The 25,007-nt window shown below is 40.7% G+C and overlaps 3 protein-coding genes across 9 annotated transcripts; 2 read left to right on the top strand and 1 right to left on the bottom strand.

Annotated features, from left to right (window-relative positions):
• The first annotated feature begins 393 nt into the window (after positions 1 to 393).
• Positions 394 to 7,150, top strand: cdc7 (cell division cycle 7 homolog (S. cerevisiae)). Of its 4 annotated transcripts, XM_086172422.1 has the most exons (13): positions 1,098 to 1,166; positions 1,277 to 1,334; positions 1,553 to 1,639; positions 2,213 to 2,348; positions 2,502 to 2,595; positions 2,680 to 2,822; positions 2,929 to 2,992; positions 3,104 to 3,220; positions 3,377 to 3,484; positions 4,339 to 4,514; positions 4,755 to 4,837; positions 4,930 to 5,079; positions 5,239 to 7,150. In XM_086172422.1, the coding sequence occupies exons 1-13, from the start codon at positions 1,140 to 1,142 to the stop codon at positions 5,670 to 5,672; spliced, it is 1,677 nt and encodes a 558-aa protein (XP_086028548.1). In that variant the 5' UTR covers positions 1,098 to 1,139; the 3' UTR covers positions 5,673 to 7,150. The 4 variants fall into 4 exon arrangements, with proteins under 4 accessions (XP_086028547.1, XP_086028545.1, XP_086028544.1 ...); XM_086172421.1 differs by lacking the exon at positions 1,098 to 1,166 and adding an exon at positions 394 to 565 and having other exon boundaries at positions 2,929 to 3,220; XM_086172419.1 differs by lacking the exon at positions 1,098 to 1,166 and adding an exon at positions 394 to 565 and having other exon boundaries at positions 1,260 to 1,334; positions 2,929 to 3,220.
• On the bottom strand, positions 6,327 to 13,101 carry glmna (glomulin, FKBP associated protein a). Its single transcript, XM_086172417.1, has 19 exons — positions 13,013 to 13,101; positions 12,627 to 12,667; positions 11,895 to 12,020; positions 11,701 to 11,814; positions 10,713 to 10,821; positions 10,352 to 10,628; positions 10,165 to 10,264; positions 9,816 to 9,997; positions 9,118 to 9,171; positions 8,856 to 8,886; positions 8,469 to 8,558; positions 8,322 to 8,363; positions 7,938 to 8,011; positions 7,758 to 7,842; positions 7,570 to 7,679; positions 7,375 to 7,438; positions 6,991 to 7,123; positions 6,737 to 6,807; positions 6,327 to 6,650 (listed from the first exon to the last, which is right to left on the bottom strand). Exons 2-19 carry the CDS (start codon positions 12,663 to 12,665, stop codon positions 6,561 to 6,563), a joined length of 1,791 nt encoding a protein of 596 aa, XP_086028543.1. The 5' UTR covers positions 12,666 to 12,667; positions 13,013 to 13,101; the 3' UTR covers positions 6,327 to 6,560.
• Positions 12,050 to 24,918, top strand: rpap2 (RNA polymerase II associated protein 2). Of its 4 annotated transcripts, none has more exons than XR_015108701.1 (12): positions 12,050 to 12,594; positions 13,500 to 13,545; positions 13,704 to 13,818; positions 15,380 to 15,478; positions 15,576 to 15,641; positions 15,850 to 15,938; positions 16,026 to 16,061; positions 16,450 to 17,392; positions 17,922 to 18,028; positions 18,315 to 18,395; positions 19,965 to 22,146; positions 24,670 to 24,757. XR_015108701.1 is itself a non-coding variant. In XM_086172416.1 (12 exons), the coding sequence occupies exons 1-12, from the start codon at positions 12,537 to 12,539 to the stop codon at positions 24,821 to 24,823; spliced, it is 1,839 nt and encodes a 612-aa protein (XP_086028542.1). In that variant the 5' UTR covers positions 12,051 to 12,536; the 3' UTR covers positions 24,824 to 24,918. The 4 variants fall into 4 exon arrangements, 3 of the variants coding, with proteins under 3 accessions (XP_086028542.1, XP_086028540.1, XP_086028541.1); XM_086172416.1 differs by having other exon boundaries at positions 12,051 to 12,594; positions 15,576 to 15,617; positions 22,078 to 22,146; positions 24,670 to 24,918; XM_086172414.1 differs by having other exon boundaries at positions 12,052 to 12,594; positions 22,078 to 22,146; positions 24,670 to 24,918.
• Positions 24,919 to 25,007: the final 89 nt, after the last annotated feature.

Raw genomic sequence — 25,007 nt, 5'->3', positions numbered from 1 at the left:
GTGGGCATATTCAGTGATGAAGTGTAAGTAAGGTTTAAAATATTTAGATAAATGCCAATCATAAAAAGGTTTTTACTCTAATAAATGCAAATGTTGGAAAGAAAATGACCACCATTCACAATTTAGAGTTTACAGGGATTGTATATGTAATCCCTGTAAACTCTGTACATATATTTAAAATGTATTTGGTCATTATTGCACTTCTTTGGTCTTCGCAGAGATACTGTAATATTAATTACAAATAGGGAAATGGGTGATTTCCTGTCGCGCTGCCTTTCTTAAGACTGAGCACACAGTTACTTCCCCATGTGCTCGTCAGAGGCCCCACGTACCACGTGATCATCTGGTGTCACATGGTTTTCGCTTCGTACCGCGAGAGCACCCGTGACGTAGTTTTGAGCGCGGAGTTTGTTGTCGGCGGAAAAGCTACGAACTCTGAATTTTAACTTAAAGCTGTCTACAGCGGCAGCCCGACTTTGCTGCTCAAAGTTTGTGGTTTTTCGCAAGTGGAATATTTACTGTGGACGACAAGACTGTTCTCTTCGATTTTTGACGAACAACAAAGGTGTGTTTCTTTACGTTTTACAGGACAACGTATTTAGCTAGCAGTGTGCTTCAGCTGCCGCTGGTGAGTGCCAACACTTTTTGAAATAGACAGTATTCTCTTAATCCGATAGTTTTGACAATAATTACGCCGATAGCGATACATCAAATCAGTATGAAAGAATGCATTTTGAAAGAGATACGCAGGAAAAAAAGAGAAAGTGTTTTAACATTCTGCTTTGCCATCCTCTCGTACTGTGACATTCTAGAATGGCATCCTTGTATTCCTTGACTCAAATATAACTTCTAAAACTGGAAAGACTGAGTCAGCAGATGTAGGTTAAATACTTAAAATTATTTTGATCAAAGTTGGAACTACGACTCGAAAATTGAAGGAAGAGCCTTAACATCTGGTCGTATTTTGCTCTTGAAACTTATTTGTCTTAAACCCGGACACCACTTTTATATTATTATCTTTATTTCTCTTCGTCTCATCTTATTTTATTTGTTTTTATTGCTCTCTGTATGGAGCATCTGGGATCAGTAAAGTATTTATAAAATCTGATGGCTGGACTTCATCTGCATTTGACCCTTGCATGATCAAATATCAACCCTTACCTTTTGTATGTATTTTTTGTTTTTGTTTCATTTTGTTGATGTCTAATTTGATTTGAAAAAAAAAACAAAGAAATAAACAAAGCTCACCTCACTTCTAGTTTCCTCCGTATCTCAGATGGAGTCGTCTCCTGTCACGAAATCTGACCGAGGAAAAAGGAAAAATAAAGTTTCAAGTGAGTTCTTTGCTATACTCTACTGTCTTCAAAAATGACAAACAAGATGAATCATTTAACTCAAGACAGTGGTGGATTTACATATGGTTTTAATGTGATACAACCATGTGGAGAAAAGATGACCATTAAGTTTAAATGTTCTAAATGCACTTGTGTCCAGGGGCTGTATTTTGTAGTCAAATACAGTATCAATAACATGCCTCCTCTTTTATTTCCAGGGGATAGTGAGATGGACATTGAATCCCTCTACAAAGCTGTTCCCCAGCTTGTCAAAGTTTTCCGCATCATTGACAAAATTGGAGAAGGTATTGACTACTGTAAAAGGACTGAAAAACTCAGTGAAAACTATTCATTTTTTCAGAAAAAGGGGTAACTGTTCATTTCAAAGCACTTAACACATGATCTCACATCCATTCACACACGCTCTCACACACCAATAGCAGCAGAGATGCTATGCATGGCATTTACCAGACCATTGTGAGTCACCTGGAGGCCAGAGGCTTGCATGCAGGTAGGGGGGAGCCTGGAATCGAACCACACAACTTTCAATTGGAGGGTTGCCAGCTCTACCAACAACCACCACAAAATGGCTTCCAGTTTCATTTCTGATCTCTGTCAACTCACAATACATAACTACATCTCTGCTTGTCCATATATACCACATCAAATGTCCAAGTTACAATAGCAATTAGCATCTCATTACCATTGTAACCTGAGTGTACCGTCCTAACCCGATACAACACATCAACATGATAAATACAATTGTAGTGTGTACATTTACTTAATCATTTTGGGTGATGTTTCTTTATTGTCTAAACCCAGACCTCTGGGTTAAAAAAAAATCTGAAATGAATACAGTAATGTGTGTTTGTGTGCAGGTACTTTCAGCTCAGTGTACCTGGGCGAGGGTCGGCGGAGGGATGGGAGGAGAGAGATGTTTGCTCTGAAGCACATCATCCCAACCAGCCACCCAACACGCATTGCTGCTGAACTGCAGTGTCTAATGGTTGCTGGGTAATTTTTTTTTTTCTCCTCCTTATCTTTCCAAGTCCTAGTTGGTAGTTCGCTTATTTCTTTTTGGCACAGATCTAAAGTTCACTTTCTTGTATTATCAGGTTGACTAGAAGTGAATAACACTGCCTCACTGTGTCATTCTTTTCTTTGCAGAGGCAGAGAGAATGTGATGGGGGTAGAGTACTGCTTCAGAAAGGACGATCATGTCGTGATTGTGATGCCTTACATGGAGCATCAAGCCATTGTGGTATGGAGAAGTTTACTACATCCTGACTTTTTAACATTGAAATGGGAATGAAAACTTTTGATCTAATCCATATGTTTTCAACAGGACATTATTGGCACGTTGAGTTTTGAAGAGGTCCGTCTGTACATCTTCCACCTGCTGAAGGCCCTGAGACATATTCATCAGTTTGGTATAATTCACAGGGACATCAAACCAAACAACTTCCTCTACAACAGAAATTCTAGACTGTGAGTGCCAGTTCACTCTCCTTGGCTTTTTGGACATGAAATAGATGAGAGTTCCGTGTCCTGTCACAAACCATTCATTTCTCTGTGTGCACATGCACATGTGCAGGTATGCCCTGGTGGACTTTGGCCTGGCTCAGGGCAGCGCTGACACCAAGATCAAGTTGCTGAAGGTGGTGAGACAAAGGACATCACAGAAAGGTGGAGGGTCTGTAGGGGCTCGACCCCCTCACACCACCAAAGCCCTCACCTTACATCCTCATCCTTCACCACCACATTCCAAGATCCTGCCATCTCCCTCCACCTCTTCCTCCACCACAACTGCCTCCTCCACAGCCTCTGGGAAAACACTGGTTAAAAAAGCCTGTTCTGTGTCCGGCACCTCCACTTCTCACACGAAGGTGTCTGCACTGAAGCCACCCAATTCTTTTCACATGTTTTTTTTAAGTTCCATCTGGAATCTCACCTATGAAACAGGGTGAAAGAATAGAATACTGTTTGAGTCTGATTGTGGTTTACATTTGTCGAGGTTTCAGCAAAATGTTTGTTCCTTCTAGGATTGGGCAGGAATGCGCAAAGTGCCACGACCTGTGTTTGGAGAGAGAAACCTGAACAGCTGCACTCCAGTGACATCAACTGCCAAAAAAGCTGCCTTGAAGATAGAAGTAATTCAGAAACTAACTTTTATTGCTCAAGTGAATAACAGCTATGGGTTTTTTAGAACAGTTGATGAATTTCCCAGCTAAAGATAAAAAAAAAAAAAATCTTCCAAAATCTTATATTTTCCGCGAAAAATTATTTGAAGCCTTTTTTAATATTCAAATTTATATAATTTATCTAAATATATGTATAATTATTTAAAACTATTTTGCTATCAGAGATCCCAAAACTGTTCTGAGTAACTGCCAAAAAATAGGATGAAAAGTGATCTAAATAATAACTGTGAGTTTTAAGTTTGAACCAATTTCACTAGTTAATTTTGTCTTAACAAATAACCCTTTCAAACTTTTTTTATTTAACAGTTTTATTGTCAGCTGTAATTTGACTGTTCTGATCATTAAATAATGGCTGACAGAGTCATTTAGCTAACTTTACCATAATTTTAACTTGCCTTCAAGGCTGATTTAGGTGTTTTTTATTTTAATATCCTTTGATGTTTTGGTACTTTTAAGCAAGTGCGCTTTTAAATCTGATAGAAATCTTGAATATGTTCCTTGGTAATTCTGGTAAAAGTCAGAGCTTAGACTTCATTTATATGGAGGACTTACTGTAACTAAACATATTTCGTGTTTGTACAACTTATTCCAAAATCATTGTTTCAAAATCATGATTCAACCTCAATGCCATTTATTAATGTGAGGGGGAATGTGTATTCAATACACTTTAGGTTTTTTTTTTTCAATTGATACACTGTATTTTAATAACCAAAAAGATTAATATTTTTTCCATTTGCTTTTGATTGAAACCCTTTAAATATATAAAACCCTGTTTTCTCAATTTTGTCCTTTCCTACTTTTAGCTGGTCAAACCAGGTAAAACAGGTGATGTGAGCAGTCGCCGGTTAGCTGCAGCAAACCGGGGCCCCCTACCTGCCAGGACTCAGAGCAGCAGTCAGAAGCCTCAAAAGGCTGCTCAGCAGGCCTTCACTTGTAGCTGCTACCTTACTGACCACCTCTGTAACATCTGCATGGCCAGGTAAAATTCGTACTCTTCTGGTCTGGTTGTATTTCAATGAAGCGAAACTCCTAGTGTTGTTGAGCAAGAAACTGAACCCCTAACTGCTCCCCTGGCACTGATGGACGGCAGCAAACTGCTCATGGTTCATCCATGACGGGTTAAATGCAGAGAACAAATTTCCCCACGAGGGATTAATGGGAGCATTTAAAAAAATGATAAGCACCAGTGTGACATCTCCTCTCTCCTCTCTGGCTGAAGGAAGCAGCAGGTAGCTCCTAGGGCAGGAACGCCAGGCTTCAGAGCACCCGAAGTCCTGACCAAATGTCCGAACCAAGGGACGGGTCAGTGTTTCTGGAAAAAAAACAAAAAACTGTTGTATTCAATTTCTGTCATCCTGTTAGGAGCTCATTGATGTGTTTCATTCTGCCCTCAGCCATAGATGTGTGGTCAGCCGGGGTGATCATGCTCTCGCTGCTCAGTGGACGCTACCCCTTCTTCAAAGCCAGCGACGACCTGATTGCACTCACCCAGATCATGACTATACGAGGCTCAAGGGAGACTATTAAAGCAGCCATGGCCTTTGGTGTGTATGCATAGTTGCACTCTTATGAACTGTTTTGTCAGTTAATTAGCCTCTATACCATCTGGTAAAGGACACCAGTGTTGCAAGGTTTAACTTTAAAAGAATATCAGCATTTACTGTTTCAGTAAAGCTTGTTTTTGGGTCAAACCTGACATACAGGCAAGGCGCTGTTGTGCAGTCGGGAGCTTCCTCGGCCGGACCTCAGAGTTCTGTGTGAGACACTGAGGGGACGGAGACCATCGCCAGAGGATGAAATTACACCAGTCCGCGAAGCCAGCAGAGATGCATCCGCCCCCTTTGACCAGCAATGCACTGATGGGACATGCATGCACGGCCCCACTGGAGAAACACATAAGCAACACAAAGATGGAATCGGGAAGCATCTTCTTCCCGTCTCCACCTCACCCCACAAACACTGTGAGCTTTTACTCTGTACAAAAGTGACGGACTGCAGTGTGCAGGATGATGAGCGGGGCTGGGACAGGGTTCCAGACGAGGCCTATGACCTGCTAGATCGCCTGTTGGATTTGAACCCAATAACCAGAATTACAGCTGCAGAGGCCCTGCAGCACCCACTTTTCAAAGACCTGTGAACTGCCGGGCCTGCTGTCTGCATAGATGTTTTTATCTTTTTTTATATTTATTTTAAGCTATTACTCAGAGGTTAAGCCTCGCTGCTGAAAATCGTCAAACATTTTCTTTGTGGGGTCATTTTATCTTTTCATTTTAGGCTTGCAGGTTCAAAGGACTTGAAATTAATCGTTTTCGTGGTGCTCAGGTATCGATGGACAGATGAGGGCTCTGTGTTTGCACTGTCAACTACTATCACCACATTCAGCTGATGTAACAGTTGAGTCATAGACTCCAAATGAATGTTTTCTCTTACCCCTGAGTCTAGTAGTAGGATCAAAAGGGAAAAATGCAATTTTATTGCCAATGGCTTCAGTGATACCTTGACTCTCATTTAGCCAACTGGTTTGAAAATTCCACAACTTTTTTACACTAGTTCATTTTTTTAGAGGCAATATTCCACATCTTGATGATTTCTGTAAATGCTGCCACATATTTTAAAAATAAAAGGGCTTATCAATTTAAAAATGTTAAAATGAACCTTAACTGGGGCCTTTACTGTCATATTTATAGAGGGTCGTAATTTGCATATCAATGCATACCTTGAATTCCTTTTTTATTTTATTTTACTTGAACAGCGAAAATGGTAGTTGGAATAAAGAGTGCTGGGCGGTAAATTGAATGTAAAACATTTTATTGCTGAGACAGTGGAGGTTTCCCAGCCACTGCCCAACTGTTTGATAAAACAATTCAGTATGAAATCCTAACAGTATAGCTGAAAACAACTTACATGGAAACAATGGAAAATCACTTTTTTCCCCTCTCAAGAAAGAACTTGAACAGGTATTTCTGTTGGTCCCCTGAGATGATGAAGATGTCTGGTTGTAGAGTCCAAACTCAATGGGCTCGGATTAAACATTGTCCTGCACCTCAATGAGTTCCTCCACTCGCACCAGCACGCTCTCCATCATGTCAAAGGTGTGCAGGGCTGATTGTAGAGCCTGATAGGGAATGTCAATGATTCATGTTATCAACAGGCTGTTGGCCCCCCCCCCAAAAAAGAAAACTTTCTGAAGAAACAACAAACCTGGATCTGTGATTCTGGTGTTATGTTAGGCAGCTTCTCATCCCCAACAGAAACCGAAATTGCTGAATTCTCTGAAAAAAGCACAAGCCAGATCTTTGTCGTTTGTATCTATTCAGTAAAAGATCATCAGAATGTTTACTATGCCTTTCAGCATCGTGTCTGTCATGAGGCTACTTTGTATCAATAGATGAGTAGTAATATTCGAGATCCTAAAATAACACATTTTTGTGTTTGTTGAAGTGTGTAGGGCGAACCTTTGGTGTTTGTCTTGTGCTCCATGGTGCTGCCGAGCTCTCTCTCGTAGTGGGCTCTGGACATGTTCAGTCCAACACGCAGGGGTTTGGTGAATGAGTGTTCTATCTTGTACAACTCTGTCCAAATTCCTGTCTGTACGATTAAAACACAGTCGGGAAAGCTTACATTATTACATACCAGTTCCTATACAGAGTGCTGACTTCCGATTTGCTCCCCAAACCCGGGTACTGCTATCTCACCTGGTTGATTTTTGATCAGGCAGGTTGAATCTAAAATGTTTGGAATATCACTGTATTGTGATTACAACCTGCCTGAAGTAATAAAGTTGCTGCCTATGCACATGGAGGAAGACCTGAAATAAACAGGTCCTATGTAAGACTCACCTGGTTCTCTGTCACTTTGTCTCTGATGACAAGGTAACGCAGCAGGTTCAAAGCCTCCATGACTCTATTGGAAAACAATACTTCAGTCTAGAACTGAATGGCAAATGCACAAAACAGTGTTTCTCCTTTTTTCTGATTATGACAGTTTCTGTGCCATTGAGCTGGAGTGGTGTGTATGTGTTCATGTGTACTCACCTGTCCAGGTAGTGAAGGAGGTCTGTCTCAGGACCGTCTGGCAGAGTAAAGACCAGACGCAGCAATGGGAGCAGGTGAGTGCCCTCAAACCAGTCATTAGCATGACCAGGCTAAAGATGGGAGAGAAATAAACTTGTGAAGAGATATTTGATGGGGGAGGGGCTGCATGCAGAGGAACACTACCTCACCTGCAGGGCGATGTCAATCTGACTTTTGATATTTTTGATAATGTATCCTTCCACTCCTGAGTGATTACTTGTTATCAATGTGTACCTAAAACAGGATGACAGCTTAAAGACCACTGAGAAAAGGGACTTTTTTTTTTTTTTTTTCCAAATGTCTTTCAATGTGTCAGTAGGAGGACCTACTTGAAGAACCTGTACTTGGCCTCCAGGTCATATTTATCAATACTCAGTTGGAACACCTTCAGACCTTTAGTTCTCTGTTATCGAAACATGAGATTTAATATTGAATTAAACAAAAATCAATTCATGCTGCTCCAGGGTCTTGTGGAGCAGCATAAAAAAACTGAAGCATATCCCCAATTACAATATTTTTGGGTTGATTTGTCTTCTAAAAAGAACCGAAGAACCAACCAGAAAGTATAGGAAAACTGCAAACAAAATATAATCTTAACTTAGGGAGCTGGCCTTCCTTGTATATTTTAAGGTTAATATCTGTGAGGTATGTGGTTTATTTTATTCAACCCTTGATGTCATTTGATACAGATTTCATACTGCGTTGAGACTTACTAGATCATGTCTTGGGCAGATCGTCATGACCTTTATTAAGTTCTAAAAACAAATCAGGTAAACTTGAGATTAAAAGGAAAGGGGGAAAACATCATATGTAGATAATAACAATACTATTATTGTATGTGATTAGACGACAGTGGTTACCTGAGGGACTGTGAGGAAGGTTTTAATTTCTAGCAGGTCTGCAGGCAGGCTGCTTTTGTCCACTCGTACCAGAGTCTTCTCATACAGCTCCTGAGTGGAGAGACATATCTGTCACACACTAGATTCAAAATAACTAGTTCACACACTCGCTGCCTGCAGCTGCATGGACAAAGGCAGTGTGTCACATGAATACTGTTCAAAGCAACTTTTTTTAACTTTGACTTTAAGGGTCTGCTTTGTCAGTGGTACTCAAAAGACTTCAAGACATCTTTTGTCACAATTAATTGGTTTTTACAAGTAAAGCATTTAAGAATAACAAAAGACAACAACATGGGTTACCAGGAATTCACAAAACAGAAAATAGCCTTTGTAGAAAATTTAACTCACCAGTCCTTTCTGAATCCTGGACTCGTCCGTTCTAACAATAAAACAAATTAAAACACAACGAAAAGTTTAATTACGCAACATTAAAGAAATATTTACAGTTCTGTTACCAGCTCTAATTGGGCTTTAAATGATACATTCAAAGGAGATTTTTTTGTAGCTGACACTGCAGTAGCTTTCCAGATTAAAGAAAAAAAAGAAATAAACTGCTATCTGACAGAATTTGATATCTCACAGAAATCACGTTCTGAAGAAGTGAACTCACTTGGACAGCAGGAGGCAGATGTGCTCCATATTGCAGCGTAGACTGAAAACAGGGCTGTAGGGACACAGGACCTGGATCAAAGATGATTTTTCTAACGGTAAGATAAGTGATGAAAAAAAAAACACTCTGCTTACTACTTAAAGTAAGTCAGTCAAGGTATCAATCAGAAGTTACACCTTTTCTTTTTTTGGTTTGCTTGCTAGAACTCCAAGATCAGAGAACTTCCAGTGCTCCCATGATTAAACTAGTAAAGAATAACCTTATCCTATTCTTTGCAAATTCTTTCTCTTTGTTCCAGCCAGATCAAAATTTGAAATCCCTTTGCTTGTATATCTGTGAGAATTCTTACTTGTTGAATGTGTTCCGTGCTGATGTATCTTATCCTTATCCTAACTGGACTTATTTAATTTATTAAAGGAGTTTCACCTCTCATGCAAAAAGGTTCTTTGGTTAGGAGTAGAACAACTTATCAGCTATTTAATCTCTCTGTTGTAAAGAAATGTCAGAACAATTATTTTATTTGTCCATTTACTGTCCAAACTGTGATGAAATATTCTCTGTTTTAATATTTTCTCATTTTGCTGCGGGCTGCATGTTTTCTATGAAAGCTGTTCTATAAAAAGCTAAGCTGCGTCATCACTTTCAATAAAGATTGAAAATCTCATCTATTCTGCAATGCTTTTTCTCTGCCACCTTACCTAAAAACGCAGGGGAAGGTTTCAGCTGCTAGGTGATGGACAAAAACCAGGTGTGCAAGGCAGGCCAGTGACTCTTTTGGATAACGCACCTCCTCTTCTAAAAAGCCTGAAACCTCCTTATTCTTAGACAGAGGCTGGTGAACCAGGCTGGAGATGGACTCCCCGATGGAGGTGAGATTGTTCTGAACAACACAAACTAGGTCATTCAAAACTATACCTTTTTTCCCCCAAAGTGAAGATATGTGGTGAATAAAGTTGCTCTATGATCATGTAACAGACTGCAGAATTAAAATCAGCTTTTTACAGATTACAAGACTAGAAATAACTGGATGTGTTTCCTGCTTTGTACCATAATCTCTGTTGCGAAATTCCTGAGGGGAGACAAAACCAGCGTATCAGGATCCTTAAGTTCCACTTCCAGCAGGGGGTAACTGAGAGTCTTCATGCAGCTGACAGACACGAGCAGACTCGGCACATTATGATACAATAAGAGATCTTATGGGGGCAGATATTTCTTGGATGTGTTTCTCACTCACAACTTCAGCAGTTCCGCCCTCAGCTCCTCTTGGTGTGACGGGAGTGTCATGTCCCCACTCTCCTCCAGTTTGCTGGGGTTGCAGAGGGGTTTTTTGGCCTCTTGGATGAAGGGCCTGACAAAGGCAATCAGGTCAGTGCAGCAGCGGCAAAGTAAGAAGACATCGTGCTCCTCTTGCTCCTCGGTGTGAGGTAGAGGCAGTTTGGCCAACTGGTCCAGGACTGAGGACAGGGTCATGCCCACAGATGACGCCTTGCGATTGCCGAGGTTCAGCAGCACTGGCAGGGAGGGGAAAAACAGATAGGCAGATTTAAAAAAAAATGAAGTGAAGTGATGATCACAATGAGCAGAGTAATATTTACCTTTCTGCAAAGGGAGCAGCAAAAGAGGGATCATTTCAGCTATGATGTCAGGTTCATCCTGCTCCAGTTGCTCCAAAAGGCCTATCAGAAGCTCCTTGGGCCTGCAAACCTTAATGAACACAACTGTCAGTTTAACATGGGATTATATAATAGCAACACCAAATCTTATAGATAACAAAATGTAATATTGAACCCAGAAGAACTGAAATTCACATCACAATATTCAGAAGACAATTCTTTTCATTGATTAGTAAGTGTCTTGTAGAGCAATCATCTTTGGAATCAAAATTCCCTGCTTTGATTCACGGCTCCTAGTAGTGTGTCCAAGTGTTGTTGAGCAAGACACTAAACCCCTAACTGCTCCCCTGGCCCTGGTGGACGACAGCTTACTGCTCATGATTCATACATGATAGGTTAATTGTAGTGAATAAATTTCCTCATGAGAGATTAATTAATTGTTATTAAACAATAATTAAAAGACCCCCCCCCCCCCCACACACACACACACTTGACAATAACTTTCTACTGCAAAATACAAACCCAATCTTCTACTAGACAAGTACCGTAATTTCCGGACGATAAGCCGCGACCTTTTTCACGTAAACAACGATGCGGCTAATGTATGGACTTTTAAGGGTGGGGGGCGCTAACGAGCTTCACGCTGCTAAAACATTCATCCTTGTCACATCGGACCGATGAAATGACCGGGAAATTCTGAGTCCGTTCAACTCCCGACACCGAAGAAGACAACTTTGACGGTTTTAGTGCGCAGGAGGAAGCCCGAGATAGCGATCGGCTAGCCGGTCCAGCTTATATTGAGGTGCGGTCAATAGTCCAGAAATTACGGTATCTGAGTTTGACTTGAGAGTTTAAATTTCTGTATCACAACTTTCCATGTAAAACTCCCCACATTATTATATGTTGTATTTGTTTTTAGATTAGAAAATATTTTCAAATACAAAGACTGATGAAATATTGAGTCATTAACCTCTAGTAGGTGGTTGAAAATGGCCAAGCATTGCGGAAGATGTTTGTCTTCTTTCTTCAGCAGAACCTGAACCAGAGGAGGAAGCAGACTCCAGCCCATACATTTCACGACATCCTGCAGAAGAACAAGCAGAAAGGTCTTACACATGCAAAGTATCTACAACAAATTCTCTGGCCATGCTCTGAGCATTGTACCTTGTTTTTGTCATCCAAGACTATACTGAGCACGTGTGCACTGTTTCCCTCCTCGATGCATGTCCGCCCGGCAATTGTGAAAATATCATGATCCTCTGTAGTGTAGTTGTCATCAGAAATTCCTTGCTATTGAAGACGTAAAGGCAATTAAAATTATTTTAAACATTTTTCTATCGAAGAGGCACAAAATGAACCATTTTCCTTTTTCAGATTAAAATAATTCACACATCAACAGGTCAAAAAACATCACCTAATGCATAACACCATGATAATTTCGGTTGACTGAAAAGACAGTGCCTCTCTCAGTCAGTGGTCAAATGACCTGATAAATAATCAGCTGATTTGCAATCATTAATTTGTATTTTCACGACATTGGGAGTTTGGTCAACCCCCCAGCAGTATGTATTTCCCTCCTAAAAGTCTTTGAAAATGTCAGGAAAGGGAAGTCAGGGGTCAAATGGCTGGTATACAGTTAGGTTCAGGTCAGCCCCAAGAGGTATCAGTCAATGTGGGTCACTATGTGATTAAAAATGTGTAGAATTAAAACATCTTTCTCATATGCTTCCATAGAAATGTCCTCCCCAGAACTGCAACCGCCAAAGCGTAACATCCCGCCGCGTTATTTTAAAAGGCAACACAAGGATGAGGGAACCAGAATCAACCCATGACGGAAAGATGTGGATGAAAATGGTGCATAAAGGTGGGTGTCGTTTTGCGGGTCCCCGAACTCACACATCGCTGCACCACATCACTGAGCTGCTCCAGAGCCATGCCTGAGGGATAAACAAGCAGAGCACATGATGACAAAATAATGTAATACTTTGTTGTTTCTTGTGTCCGGACATGACAGCCGGTTCTCCGGGTGAATTCAGCTCTTACTGCTTCTTAAATGTGAGGTTTTATTTATATTTTTATTGTGATACGAGGTCCGCTAAGTTTGGGTGAACCATGGAACGTCCTGTAACGTTTAACTGAGAATGACCATGCTAGTTTCAATAACTAGATTAGCATTTTGGACCGTTTCACGGTAATTCTTTGAAAATTCTAGCTTTCCACAGTTCCCATAGCTATTAAGACATATAACCGACGACCTAAGCGACGGGTACGGGAAGACACACCTGAATTTCATGTCCTAAGCAGCTCGTTGAGACCCGAACCTCGAACGCGTCGCAAGAAAGAACGTAAACGGTTGAAAATTGGCACTCGGGACTCGCCGTAGATTCTTCTACGTCAAAGGCTCAGGTCAAAGTTGAATGTTTAGCAAAACAAAGCATGGAGGCTAAGGAGAGAAGACGGAGTTTGGACGCCCCTAAAACTTCAAAAAAAGGTCTTTTTCGATGAATAACGATATTCATAGAGAATAACTTTCTATGTGTCGCATATAATAGAGTCGTTACACCTTATTTTTTGTGTTTTTAAACATAGAAATAGTTGGGAAGACATCAAAAAAAGGCCTTTTTCGATGAAGAACGATATTTATAGAGATAAAACTGTAAATGTCGCATATAACAGCGCTGTTCAACCTTTTTTGGTGTTTAAACATAGAAATTGATGGGATACTGCCTGTAAATGCCCGGGAGTTTTAAACCATGTTTGTTGTGGCAGGGAGGAAACAAGACGAAGCTCCAAATGCTGAGGAAGAAGCAAGAAGGTGTGAAGGAGCTTCTCTTTTATTAACAGCTAGCCGCACATAACATTTAATCCCTCTCAATTATGGTGTCGCTATAAATGCATGTTTTGTGTTATCTCCACGTGGATTCACGGTGATTTTCACGATATCCATGTGCCTGCTCGTTGTGCTGCTGTCAGGCGAGAGGCGGTCCGGGAGACGCTGAGGGAGAAGCTGGAGCTGGAGAGGAGCGCCCTGCAGGTGGTGGAGCGGCTTCTGGATGACAGTGTGTCAGATGACTTCCTGGTAGACTGCGTATGTATCAATATCTGTTTGTGTTTCAGGACGCACAGTAACTATGCAAGAAGGAAGTGTGATTACATTGTCTTGGCAATTTAACGCTGATTGTTACTAGTGATCTCTTACGGCCTCTTCTTCTTTCGGCTTTTCCCGTCAGGGGTCGCCACAGCGAGTCAACTTTCTCCATCTAACCCTATTCTCTGTATCCTCCTCTCTCACACCAACTACCTTCATATCCTCTCTCACTACGTCCATAAATCTTCTCTTTGGTCTTCCTCGAGACCTCTTGCCTGGTAGCTCCAATTCCAACATCTGTCTACCAATATATTCTCTATCCCTCCTCTGTACATGATCGAACCATCTCAGTCTGGCTTCTCTGACCTTCTCTCCAAAACATCTAACCTGTGCTATTCCTCTGATAGACTCATTCCTGATCCTATCCATCCTGGTCACTCCCTCAGAGAATCTCAACATCTTCATCTCTGCATCCTCTAGTTCTGCCTGCTGTCTTTTGGTCATTGTAACAGTTCCTAGTCCATACATCATCGCTGGTCTCACCACTGTCTTGTACACCTTTCCTTTTATTCTGGCCGATAGTACGGCTTACTTTTTGAAATTTGAATTTGGAATGTCACTTTACATTCATCATCTATATGTGGTCATTTTATCTTAAGCATCTCTTTTTGTCTCAAATATTTGGCTGGGTAACCCTTCTTATAACCGTCCCTGATTCCAATGCGGGATGTGCAGCACATTAGCATGTAGTTTCATAGAAGTTAATTTAAAAAAATGACCAATTGTCTATAAACATAATCATCTTGTGTGAAACACGTTTTGTTTTGACTATCTCTTCACCAGTGATGTGCAGTCAGTAGAGGCAGGGGAGGCCGGGCCTCGCCTGTCATCACGGAAAGAAAAAGTGCAAAATGAAAAAAGAAATTAAATGGTTATATTTATTCACTGATTTGTACTAAAAAGTTTTTTTACAAGTAGCTTCACAATTTTTTGTTATTTTTTTTCAAAATCGCTAAAAAAAAATTGCATTTGCTGTTCAAATATGAGGAAGAAACGTGCGGTGATGACATCAGTGCCTCACCAGCCATGAACCTGTCACTACTCCTCACAGAAAATATGTTGGATTTCAGGCACTTAAGCAAGTTTTTTTAAAAAGCAGTAAAACATGTAAAAGTGAGATTCAGATCTCAAAGTTGATTGCACATGAACAAGAAAATGTCCTAATAATAAGCAAGAAATAACCTGGAAATCTATAAGGAAAAAGCCTACAATTGGTTAATAGTGAACAGGGGGTAAGGTCGCAATTATCTTTTAAATAGGTAATGAATTACTCTATGAATTAAATTCATGATTTGCCAGAATATTTAATGAAAATTTGAAAAAAAAAAAAAAAAGCTAACTTAGCAAGAAACCTGCAGAATTAGTTGTAACTAAAATTCCACCTGTTTGTTGGACAGGAACAAGAGAGAATATCGTACTTCATGGATTGGTACTAAAAATATTGTGGAGAAAGGAAATTGATTCATATCAAAGTTACATGCTGTTGTTACTTTCCCCGCAGGCCAGGTTTATCACTCCCGCCAATTACAAAGATGCTATTGAGGAAAGATCTATTGCCAAACTCTGTGGTTACCCTGTATGTCCAAACAATTTGGGCAAGGTATGTCCAATTGCATTTGCTTTTGCTGTATTTACACTTATTACAGCTGTGTAACTACAAAAACCGTCTTATCAATATTATGTTTATTTTTTTACAGATCCCAGCTCAACAATATAAAATTTCTACCAAGACCAATAAGGTATATGACATCACAGAGCGTAAGGTAAGGGCTATGTTATTCAGCTCATCAGCAATTATTTTGTGAACTACCTCAAAATCATGTTTTAATTTTTTTCTGTGTGTGTGTGTGTGTGTGTGTGTGTGTGTGTGTGTGGGGGGGGGGGGGGGGGTCCGTGTGTGTGTGTGTGTGTGTGTGTGTGTGCGCGCGCGCGTGTGTGTGTGTGTGTGCGTGTGCGTGTGTGTGTGTGTAGTGTTTTTGCAGTAACTTCTGTTACAGAGCATCCAAGGACTTTGAGCTTCAAATATCAACGACTCCACTTTGGCTTAGGCAGCATGAGAAGTAAGTGTGCTGCTCTTGGGCCTGTGCGTGAGTATAATAAAGCAGTCACTGAGCTTGATTTCTGATTGCTTCTATTCTCTTCAATAGTCCTACAGAAATCAGACTGATGAAAAATGGAGACGGGTATGTCTTGACAATTTTTCATTCTGACATATTTAATACTTAAATGTATTGTTTTGAGTTTTGATATAACATTGTTTTCGGAGCTTTATTGATAATTGAATGCATGAAGACAGTTTTATAATTTTATTGTCAAATAATTAGAGATTTTATATGTAATTTTTCACTGATTTCTCATAAATAAAAACACTGATTCTTCTCCAAACATAAACCCAGAACAAAACAAGACAAACAAATTGCTTATGTTGTCAAACTGTCAGTATAATATGACATCGTCCAAAATTAGTCCAGAGGGGTAGTTAAATGCATTTTGATATTTATAAATCCTTTTTTTCTCCAATACATGCATTACATGAAGTACAGCCCTAATAAACAATAAACCTGTGTTTAGAGGGAGCCCAGGAGAGGAGGTGTGCCTGGTGCAGCGGGGCCTCCAACTCAGCGACATAGAAAACGTGATGGCTACCCAACCAGAGGACTCCCAGAGCTCTGCTGCAGCCGATCACATCCATAGCAGCAGTGGTGAACAGGAGAAGGACTTTGTCTCTAGTTTTGACCCCCAGCAACAGGGACCCAAAGTACACTGGGGCGACTTGCCAAAATATAAGAATGACGGAATTAAAACAGAAGGTCTTGAGAAAGAAAGAGGAAAGATACTGAACCAAAATGAGAAGGAATCTCAATGTCAGCAAAACCATAAAGCAGAGGAAGAGGGTAAAATGACACAGTTCGGGGCCAGAAAAGAGTCCCTTGAAGCAGATAATAGAATGTTTGCCGACAAACCCAAAGAGGGAGAACTGCACACTGAGAAAAGTGTGGAAGGAGTTACTGCCCACTTGAATCAGTGCAGTTTACACACTCAAGCCACATCTCTTCCAAACAGTCCTCCACCTCAAGAAGATATCTCGGCTTCTGCTGAGTCAATTATCCAGGTAGGTATGAGCAAGAGAGGGGCGGCGGCACTAAGGGATCTTCTTAAAAAACACTCAGCAGAAACCAAACAGAAACTCTTGTGGAGTTTGAGAAGAACAATCCAGGAATGGACCACAGAAGAGACCTTGAAGTTTCTGTATGGAAAAGACAGGCCACCAGGCTCTGTCTCTACTGATGTCACAGAGGAACCGGAGCAGGAAGAAGAGCTGGATGAAGATGACCTTGATGATAGTTTACCAGAGGAAGATGAAAGAGGCAACAACAACGGAAAGAAACCGTCAGACGTTGTTCCGGACTACGAAACACTGAGGAAGCAGACGCAGCAAATGGAGCTCAGGGTCAAGGAGTTTTACAAGGGAACCTGGATTCTTCCAGATGAGGCAGAGGTGAATGGAAACAAGGTGAGTGAACTGGACTCGGCTGAGACGGAATGCTGTCGCTGGATGTTGTAATGACAATGACCACTTGGGGGCACTATATTAATAGAAGCTGCTATGAAGTATCTGCATTTTGTATTGGGGGTCTTCACTTGATCAGGGGGTGCCAGGTGTGTCGAAGTTTCCATGAGTAAGAAACTGAACACTCACGACCACCACATATGTAATAATTATTTGCATCCTCCAATGCTGATATGATGAGCAGTAAAATGTATTTTTATTTTACATTCTCGTAATGCACTCTAAGTTTATCAGAATGAAAGAGATCTAACCTAGCATCATTTTACTACCTGTAAATAATGAGGGATTTTTTATATGCTTTTTTTTTCCTGATTCATTTGTGTGTGTACACAGATTTTCAAGATGTCAGAGTGTATGTGAAGTCAGTCCAAGTACTTAAATACGTAACTTTAGGCCCAACTCCACCTCTGCCTGCACTTCCCAAGATTATGTGAGCGAGTAGTCAGACATATACTGCATGTTTTCCCACCAGGTGACGGACCAGGAACAGAGCGTGAAGAAACCCGTTCTGCCGCTCGTTGACTCTCATGCTCAGCATCTCATTCAGAAACGAATCACCGTGGAGAAACTCTCAAACTGGTGTGTGCAGCTCAAACACACGGCCATATGACTTATTTTAGATTGTAACAACGTGCATATGTTGCTAATATCAGTTTTATTATATTCTGATCAGATCTTTTGACATATTGAAAACCCCTTGTCAAACTTTACCATAGATTTACCAAATATATAGTTTGTTTGCATGTTAACAGAAGCTGTCCAAAATCTAAATACTGGATGATATGCTGACAAATTGCTTGCAATCTTATTTTCTAAACCCAATTGTCTAAATGTTTCCCATATCTCTCCTTGTATGATCCAACAGTCTGAGAAACATTTTAGGTCCACTACGTCTCACCATGAACGTTGTCATCACCGACTTGAACAACCTGGTCCGGACATTCAGGTCAGCATAGACATGGAAATTCCAATACACACAGACACTTTTTTCAGTTCAGTCATCTTTAGGACACATGCAATTCAACTTGGTCCGGAATGACTCATGAAGACAGTAATTTTTAACCTCTAAATATATGACTTTTTGGAAAGAGTCTGACTTAATGATACAGTGTCCTCCTGTCTCCTAAACGGTGATAAATGAATTCTAATTATTTTGTGATATAAATGACTTTTTTATTTGCAGTGCAGTGCAGTGGGGGGAAGCATCCACTAAACTGTCAGGTGACCATGTGGGATAAGAATCATATTTCTGCTGTAAAAGTTCTCTGAAATTATTGAATGCTCGAGATATAGTGACAGGTTGCCAGGTCTTCAAGGTACAACTCAGCCCATGGTCTTGTAGTGTAATGTGATGCTCTTAGCGGCTGCTACTGTTGGCTCCTGTCAATCTTCACTTAACACAACTCTTTGCTAGTAGAAACTAAGGAGTGCACTTGACTAATTATCATGTTATCATGAACAAATAGATCTAAACTTCCCAACCTTATGTTTAAAGTATATGTTGTGCTTGCCACCCCTTAAGGGTATGACAGTCATTCGGTGCTGAGTGTTGGTCCATTTTCTTTTATTGCAGCAAACATTTGAAAATGACATCGCAGGTGTAACAGCAGTCACCTCACTATTTGGTTCAGTATTAGATGTGAGGCTCAACATCTTATACATTCGCCATAATTTTAATGAAGGGAGATTCACACTAAGATCTTGGACATTATTCTAATACACAAACCTGTAAATCATATCTAATTATTATTAATCTTCTTCTTCTTTCGGCTTTTCCCGTTAGGGGTTGCCACAGCGAGTCAACTTTCTCCATCTAACCCTATTCTCTGTATCTTCCTCTCTCACACCAGCTACCTTCATATCCTCTCTCACTACGTCCATAAATCTTCTCTTTGGTCTTCCTCGAGACCTCTTGCCTGGCAGCTCCAATTCCAGCATCCGTCTACCAATATATTCACTATCTCTTCTCTGTACATGACCGAACCATCTTAGTCTGGCTTCTCTGACCTTCTCTCCAAAACATTGAACATGTGCCGTCCCTCTGATAGATTCATTCCTGATCCTATCCATCCTGGTCACTCCCAAAGAGAACCTCAACATCTTCATCTCTGCAACCTCTAGTTCTGCCTGCTGTCTTTTGGTCGTTGTAACAGTTTCTAGTCCATACATCATTGCTGGTCTCACCACTGTCTTGTACACCTTTCCTTTTATTCTGGCCGATAGTCTTCTATCACATAGTACCCCTGACACTTTTCTCCACCCATTCCAACCTGCTTGGACCCGTCTCTTCACCTCTTTTCCGCACTCTCCGTTGCTCTGGACTGTTGACCCTAAGTACCTGAAATCCTCCAGCTTCTTGATCTCCATTCCCTGTAGCCTCACCGCTCGACCCGAGTTCCTCTCGTTCACACACATATATTCTGTCTTGCTGCGACTAACTTTCATTCCTCTCCTTTCCAGAGCATACCTCCACCTCTCTAGATTTTCCTCTACCTGTTGTCTGCTCTCACTACAGATCACAATGTCATCCGCAAACATCATGGTCCATGGGGATTCCTGTCTAACCTCATCTGTCAGCCTATCCATCACCATTGCGAACAAGAAGGGGCTCAGAGCTGATCCCTGATGGAGTCCCACCTCCACCTTGAACTTCTCTGTTACCCCTACAGCACACCGTACCAGTGTCTCACAGCTAGCATACATGTCCTGCACCAGTCTAACATACTTCTCTGCCACTCCAGACTTCCTCATACAATACCAGAGCTCCTCTCTTGGCACCCTGTCATATGCTTTTTCTAGGTCTACAAAAACGCAATGCAACTCCCTCTGGCCTTCTCTGTACTTTTCTATTAGCATTCTCAACGCAAATACCTAATTATTATTAATATGAATGAATATTCAATTTACAAAAGGCATTGCAAGTATCTGAAATAACATTTTTGTCTCTTGTATTTATTCTGTTGTGGATGCTGTAATGCCTTTACAACTACTGAGAATTCAACCTTTAGAAACAGCCTTTTTTGCTGTCCTCTCTTCCTTATGACCTTATGACCCTAATATTTTCTTTTTTTGAGATGAGATGAGAACAACTTTATTAATCCCGAAGGAAATTGTTGTGCCAGAGTTTCAAGTAAAAACATAACAGTAATAGATAATAGTGGAAAGGAGGAAGAATAAGAAATATATGAAATATAAATTGTCTTAGCTGTTAGCAGTAACTACAAAGATTGAAGATTCCCTGCGGCTGAGGGAAGAGGAATTAAAAAGTCTGATAGCCTCAGGTTGGAAAGACCTCCTGTGGCGTTCAGTGGAGCTCTTTGGTGGTATCAGTCTACGACTGAAAGAGCTCCGACAGGACATCAACGTGGCATGCAGGGGGTGATGGATATTGTCCATGATTCTGAGGAGCTTCCTCATCATCTTTCTCTCTGAAACCTGCACAACTGACTCCAGCTCCACTCCAAGGACGGATCCAGCTCTCCTGATGAGCTTGAGTCTGTTGGTGTCAGGTGTCTTGAACCTGCTGCCCCAGCACACAACAGCATAGAAGATGGTCCTTTTTACTTCTGTCACGTTCTTTTTAATGATAATTTTTTGGGGATTTTTTTTCCATTGGTAATTCACTTTTTGTTCTTAACCATTAGTGGTCGGTGTCTCAGGTCAACATCCACTCCTTCCTCTGCCTTTTAATGTGTTGAGGGGGGAAAAAGGAGGCTTTATGTTCAATTGTGACTGAAGTTCAGATCAGGTTCCAACTTGCACATGATTATGATTTATAATTTCAGGGCACAATTCAGCTCACAGTTTTGATCTTGAATCTTCAAGTTTGACACATCCTGCCCCACTTCTTTGAAACAAGAAGCATGAAAGTGAAATTCAAACGTTTCATTATCATACATTTGCATATTTCTCCATTTCTATCATTAAAAAGGGACATCTGCCAATAGAGCTTAAACATGATAAGAGAAAACCATGAGGTCCAAACATACACTTCCATAAGTCCAGAGAAGTAAAATAATTCCCTAATTTTGTTTTATTTCTTCCTTTTGATACAATGTATGCTGATTTGGACTATTAATATCTTTGTGGTTGTTAAATGTAAATTTTGACATTCCATCTTCCACAGTAGTACTTGGAACAGTACTTTATGAAAGAGATTTTAATCCTCCAAATCAAAAGTTTCCGACCATACAGACACCGTGTGTTCCCATTGGCTGGTTCCGTTGTTTTCAAAATTGCTATTAAATCACTGTGTCAGTGATTTAATAGCAGAACAGGCAGCAGAGTAACACCCCCACAGTCCTGCTTCCGGGAATTCTTTGTTTTTTTTTTTCTGCCGCACAGAGGCCCCACTGACTAACTGAACTTAAACCAAAGGATATGCGGTTCTGACAGAGGAGCATAGATCACTACTCTCCACCGGGCAGCGTTTGTACGGCGCTCCTCTGAACATGTGCACTTTGTTTTCTTAGTTCACTTCCCATCACAATCAGGTGCCAAGAGGGGGCTGCCATTAAGCTTACACATCTGCTACATTCATTTCCCCCCCACAGTAGAACATGTATGATACACATATCATGAACTTATAATTGATCTCTGTGATGTTTTTTTTCCCTGCCATGCAACAGGTTCACAAACACCAACATCGTCCACAAAACTCCAGAGTGGACCCTCATCGCAATAGTGCTTCTCCATCTGTAAGTTTATCGTGTGCAACTGTGATACTTTTATGCTTTTTAGAAGCTGTGCCTCTGCAATTGGCTCATGACTCTTCAAACAGGATAAAACTAAGACAGGTTGTGAATGAGCTTAAATGGATTAAATGTATTAACCAATAGATTTATTAACCAATATATTTATAAGTGACTAATTGTATGTCCTTTAAATTAATGCTTGTATGCCCATATTAAGGGGATCTTTTCATTAAAAGATGCTATGGTTATTTTTGCTCTGGGATTCTTGCTTAACAATTTTTAAGTTGCATGTTTATAGTTTCATTGCAAATGTACAGCTATATGAAGTAATTCAATGGTTTATTTAACTGAGAATAATTTTGACAGATTTTGCTTTTGTAATGATACTCCTTTGAAAGATTTTACCAATGGGTTACCTTGTTATTATTTATTTTATTGTTTTATTGCTGTATGGCCCTCAATAGATCTTAGAGTGTGTCACCGGCTGGCCCAACAACTCTCAACTGTGCTCCTGCACAGTGAACACTGGGTATCACCACATACCGGCAGTGTTTGAGTTATATTTGCATCATGCTTACATAATTGCCAGCCGACTTTTGCTGCCGATGCATTATTTCTACATAAGCAGAAAATCCACCGTCTATAAGATTGGACCTCACACACAACATTTGAGGTACAATACACTTACAGATAGTTGGAGAAAAAAACAATTTTGATAAAATAATTAACAGCATCCAAGGCTCATAGAGGTCATTATTATGCCAAAAAGGCCTATAATCAGCATAGATTTTTCTGTTGATGAACGCACTGATCAAATAGAAACACAGTGTCCCAGCTTTGAAAATGCATCTTAAAATAATTCAACTGTTAATGTTATTCACTTTTGGCTCTGTGATGAACGGGATGCTGCGTGTTGTAGCTTTGTTTGGCCGGCGCCATATGGTATGTGTTTGGCGATGGCAGTTCACTGACACTTCCGTGCTCCTCCTGTCTGAGCACACACAGATTACTTACGGCCTTATCACTACCTTGAGTGTACGTCTCCAGATCCGTGATGGTGCTCACGCACACACACATGCACAATCACAAGCGCATGCACAGTAAGCATTCAAGCAAAAAAATCACACATTAAATTGCTCCGGCTGGGAAAAGTTTCACCTGAATCTTGAGTGGCTCTGATTTTCGACTCCCTCGCCGGCCTCAGGTCAGTTTGCATCAAGGTCATAGCAGGGTAGCCATCCAATGTTGGAACAAATCAAACACAGGTCAGTGAGTCCAGTGCTGCTGGAAACCTAAAGGTCAAGATTTAAAAAATAACTAAAGAAAGACCTGTCAACAATAAATTAATGGTAGTTGGTCCTGATCAGAGTATATTGAAAGTGGTATGTCAGAAAATATCTTTTCAGATGCTGTCAGTCATTTGACTTGGGATAAAATGTATGGAATCCCTTTATTAGAAATCAAATGTGACTTTTTGGCTCTCTGTTATTACCAGTGTAGACGTTTGTTTACAAAAAAAGTGATTTCTTCAGTTTACTCCTTGACTTTGGAATTTTTTAATATGCTTTCGGTGTTGAAGTCAACTTGTGAATAAATCCCAAGAGGTGAAAGTTACAAACAATTCTTCTAAGATTTGATTTTAACCAGCTGGTTAACAGTACAGTGCATTTATCCATATTTGAAGAGGTCACTAGCTTGATCTCATCTATTTTACATCACCGTCTTATTCGGAAACTGGTATTCTCTCCGTCACATGTCCCACTGCCACTCTATGATTTCATTCGTTCGCATTTATCTTCAAGCCTCCCCATCCTTCCATTCCTCCATCATGAATAATTTGGTGTGGTGTGTTATCTATCTGCTGCATGGCAGCTGTGGAGCCAGTCTGGCCCTCTATTGTTCAGGCCAACTGAATAATGGATGCCCCCCCTGCAACACTAGACCCCGGGGAGAACCAGAGATTATCCAGCAGTGCACCTACGCACAGGTAGACAGTACAGGTAGAGTGGGAGGGTGGTGGTGGTGATGATGGTGGTGGTGGTGGTGGAGGGGGGTGATGGAGGCTCACTTAAAAGTTGCAAGTGGCGGATTCAGCACTGGAGGCTGTAAACTCTGCAGGACCTTGAATAGACTCTCTCTTGTTGAAATCCACCGTATTGATGAGTAAAGTTCGACCCTTTAATACTTACAAAAGGCCGGAGTGTCTCATTAAACCAGAGGTTCTCAAATGTTTCAGGTTCTAACACATCAATAAACTTATTCAATCCTTCAAGGATTTCTTTTCATGCTATTTTGTTAAAAAAATTCAAGTTTTTGGTTTCATGGCTAAATTTGTTACCATTTGTAATAAGTTTTGACCCCATGATTGTTTTCCTTTCCTTCTAGCATTTAATCTCTGCTGTGTGATATTTTACAGCTGTGTCATTCACCTTTGGCGTGCGTGTGTGTGTGTGTGTGTCCGGGGGGGGGGGGGGTTGCATGCTATATGTGCAATTGATTTTCACTGAACGCAATGTGTGCTTTCAGGCTGTCAGAAGTGTCCCCGGTGATCCGAGAGGCCTTGGCGGCGACGGCGTCGGTGGAGTATTTAAACACCCTGATGTCGGAGCTGGGCCTGCAGGAGCAGGACCTGCTCCAACTGGTCCGCCTGCTTAAAAACCAACAGTGGACTCCTACGTAGGACAGGACTGAATAAATATACAGAATCAAGCTCTGTTACTGAAATGAACCTGATTATATGTATTTTTCTCCATTAATACATTATAGTGATTTAAATGTCTTTGCCTCATGCCTTCTTGTGAACAGCTGTATCTTGTTGCCTGTCCTATATGTACCTATGATTTCACACAACCGGACTGAGGATG

The sequence above is a fragment of the Fistularia commersonii genome, chromosome 25, assembly GCF_037954325.1.
Source record: "Fistularia commersonii isolate RoL2024-O1a breed Wild chromosome 25, RoL_Fcom_v1.0, whole genome shotgun sequence".
NCBI classification, from domain to species: domain Eukaryota; kingdom Metazoa; phylum Chordata; class Actinopteri; order Syngnathiformes; family Fistulariidae; genus Fistularia; species Fistularia commersonii.
Note: the sequence above shows the minus strand (reverse complement) of the source record. Positions and strands in the feature narration are given on the sequence as shown.

What these genes read in the sequence shown, in the direction of transcription:
- cdc7 (XM_086172421.1), top strand. Translation starts at nt 1,277, where the DNA reads ATGGAGTCGTCTCCTGTCACGAAATCTGACCGAGGAAAAAGGAAAAAT. An exon ending in CATTGACAAAATTGGAGAAG is followed by an intron (nt 1,640 to 2,212) that starts GTATTGACTACT and finishes GTTTGTGTGCAG; the next exon opens with GTACTTTCAGCTCAGTGTAC. An exon ending in TGGAGCATCAAGCCATTGTG is followed by an intron (nt 2,596 to 2,679) that starts GTATGGAGAAGT and finishes TGTTTTCAACAG; the next exon opens with GACATTATTGGCACGTTGAG.
- rpap2 (XM_086172414.1), top strand. Translation starts at nt 12,537, where the DNA reads ATGAGGGAACCAGAATCAACCCATGACGGAAAGATGTGGATGAAAATG. An exon ending in GATGAAAATGGTGCATAAAG is followed by an intron (nt 12,595 to 13,499) that starts GTGGGTGTCGTT and finishes TTGTTGTGGCAG; the next exon opens with GGAGGAAACAAGACGAAGCT. An exon ending in CTGATGAAAAATGGAGACGG is followed by an intron (nt 16,062 to 16,449) that starts GTATGTCTTGAC and finishes ACCTGTGTTTAG; the next exon opens with AGGGAGCCCAGGAGAGGAGG.
- glmna (XM_086172417.1), bottom strand. Translation starts at nt 12,665, where the DNA reads ATGGCTCTGGAGCAGCTCAGTGATGTGGTGCAGCGATGT. An exon ending in CCTTCCTCACAGTCCCTCAG is followed by an intron (nt 8,364 to 8,468) that starts GTAACCACTGTC and finishes ATTTGTTTTTAG; the next exon opens with AACTTAATAAAGGTCATGAC. An exon ending in ACAAAGTGACAGAGAACCAG is followed by an intron (nt 7,124 to 7,374) that starts GTGAGTCTTACA and finishes TTAATCGTACAG; the next exon opens with ACAGGAATTTGGACAGAGTT.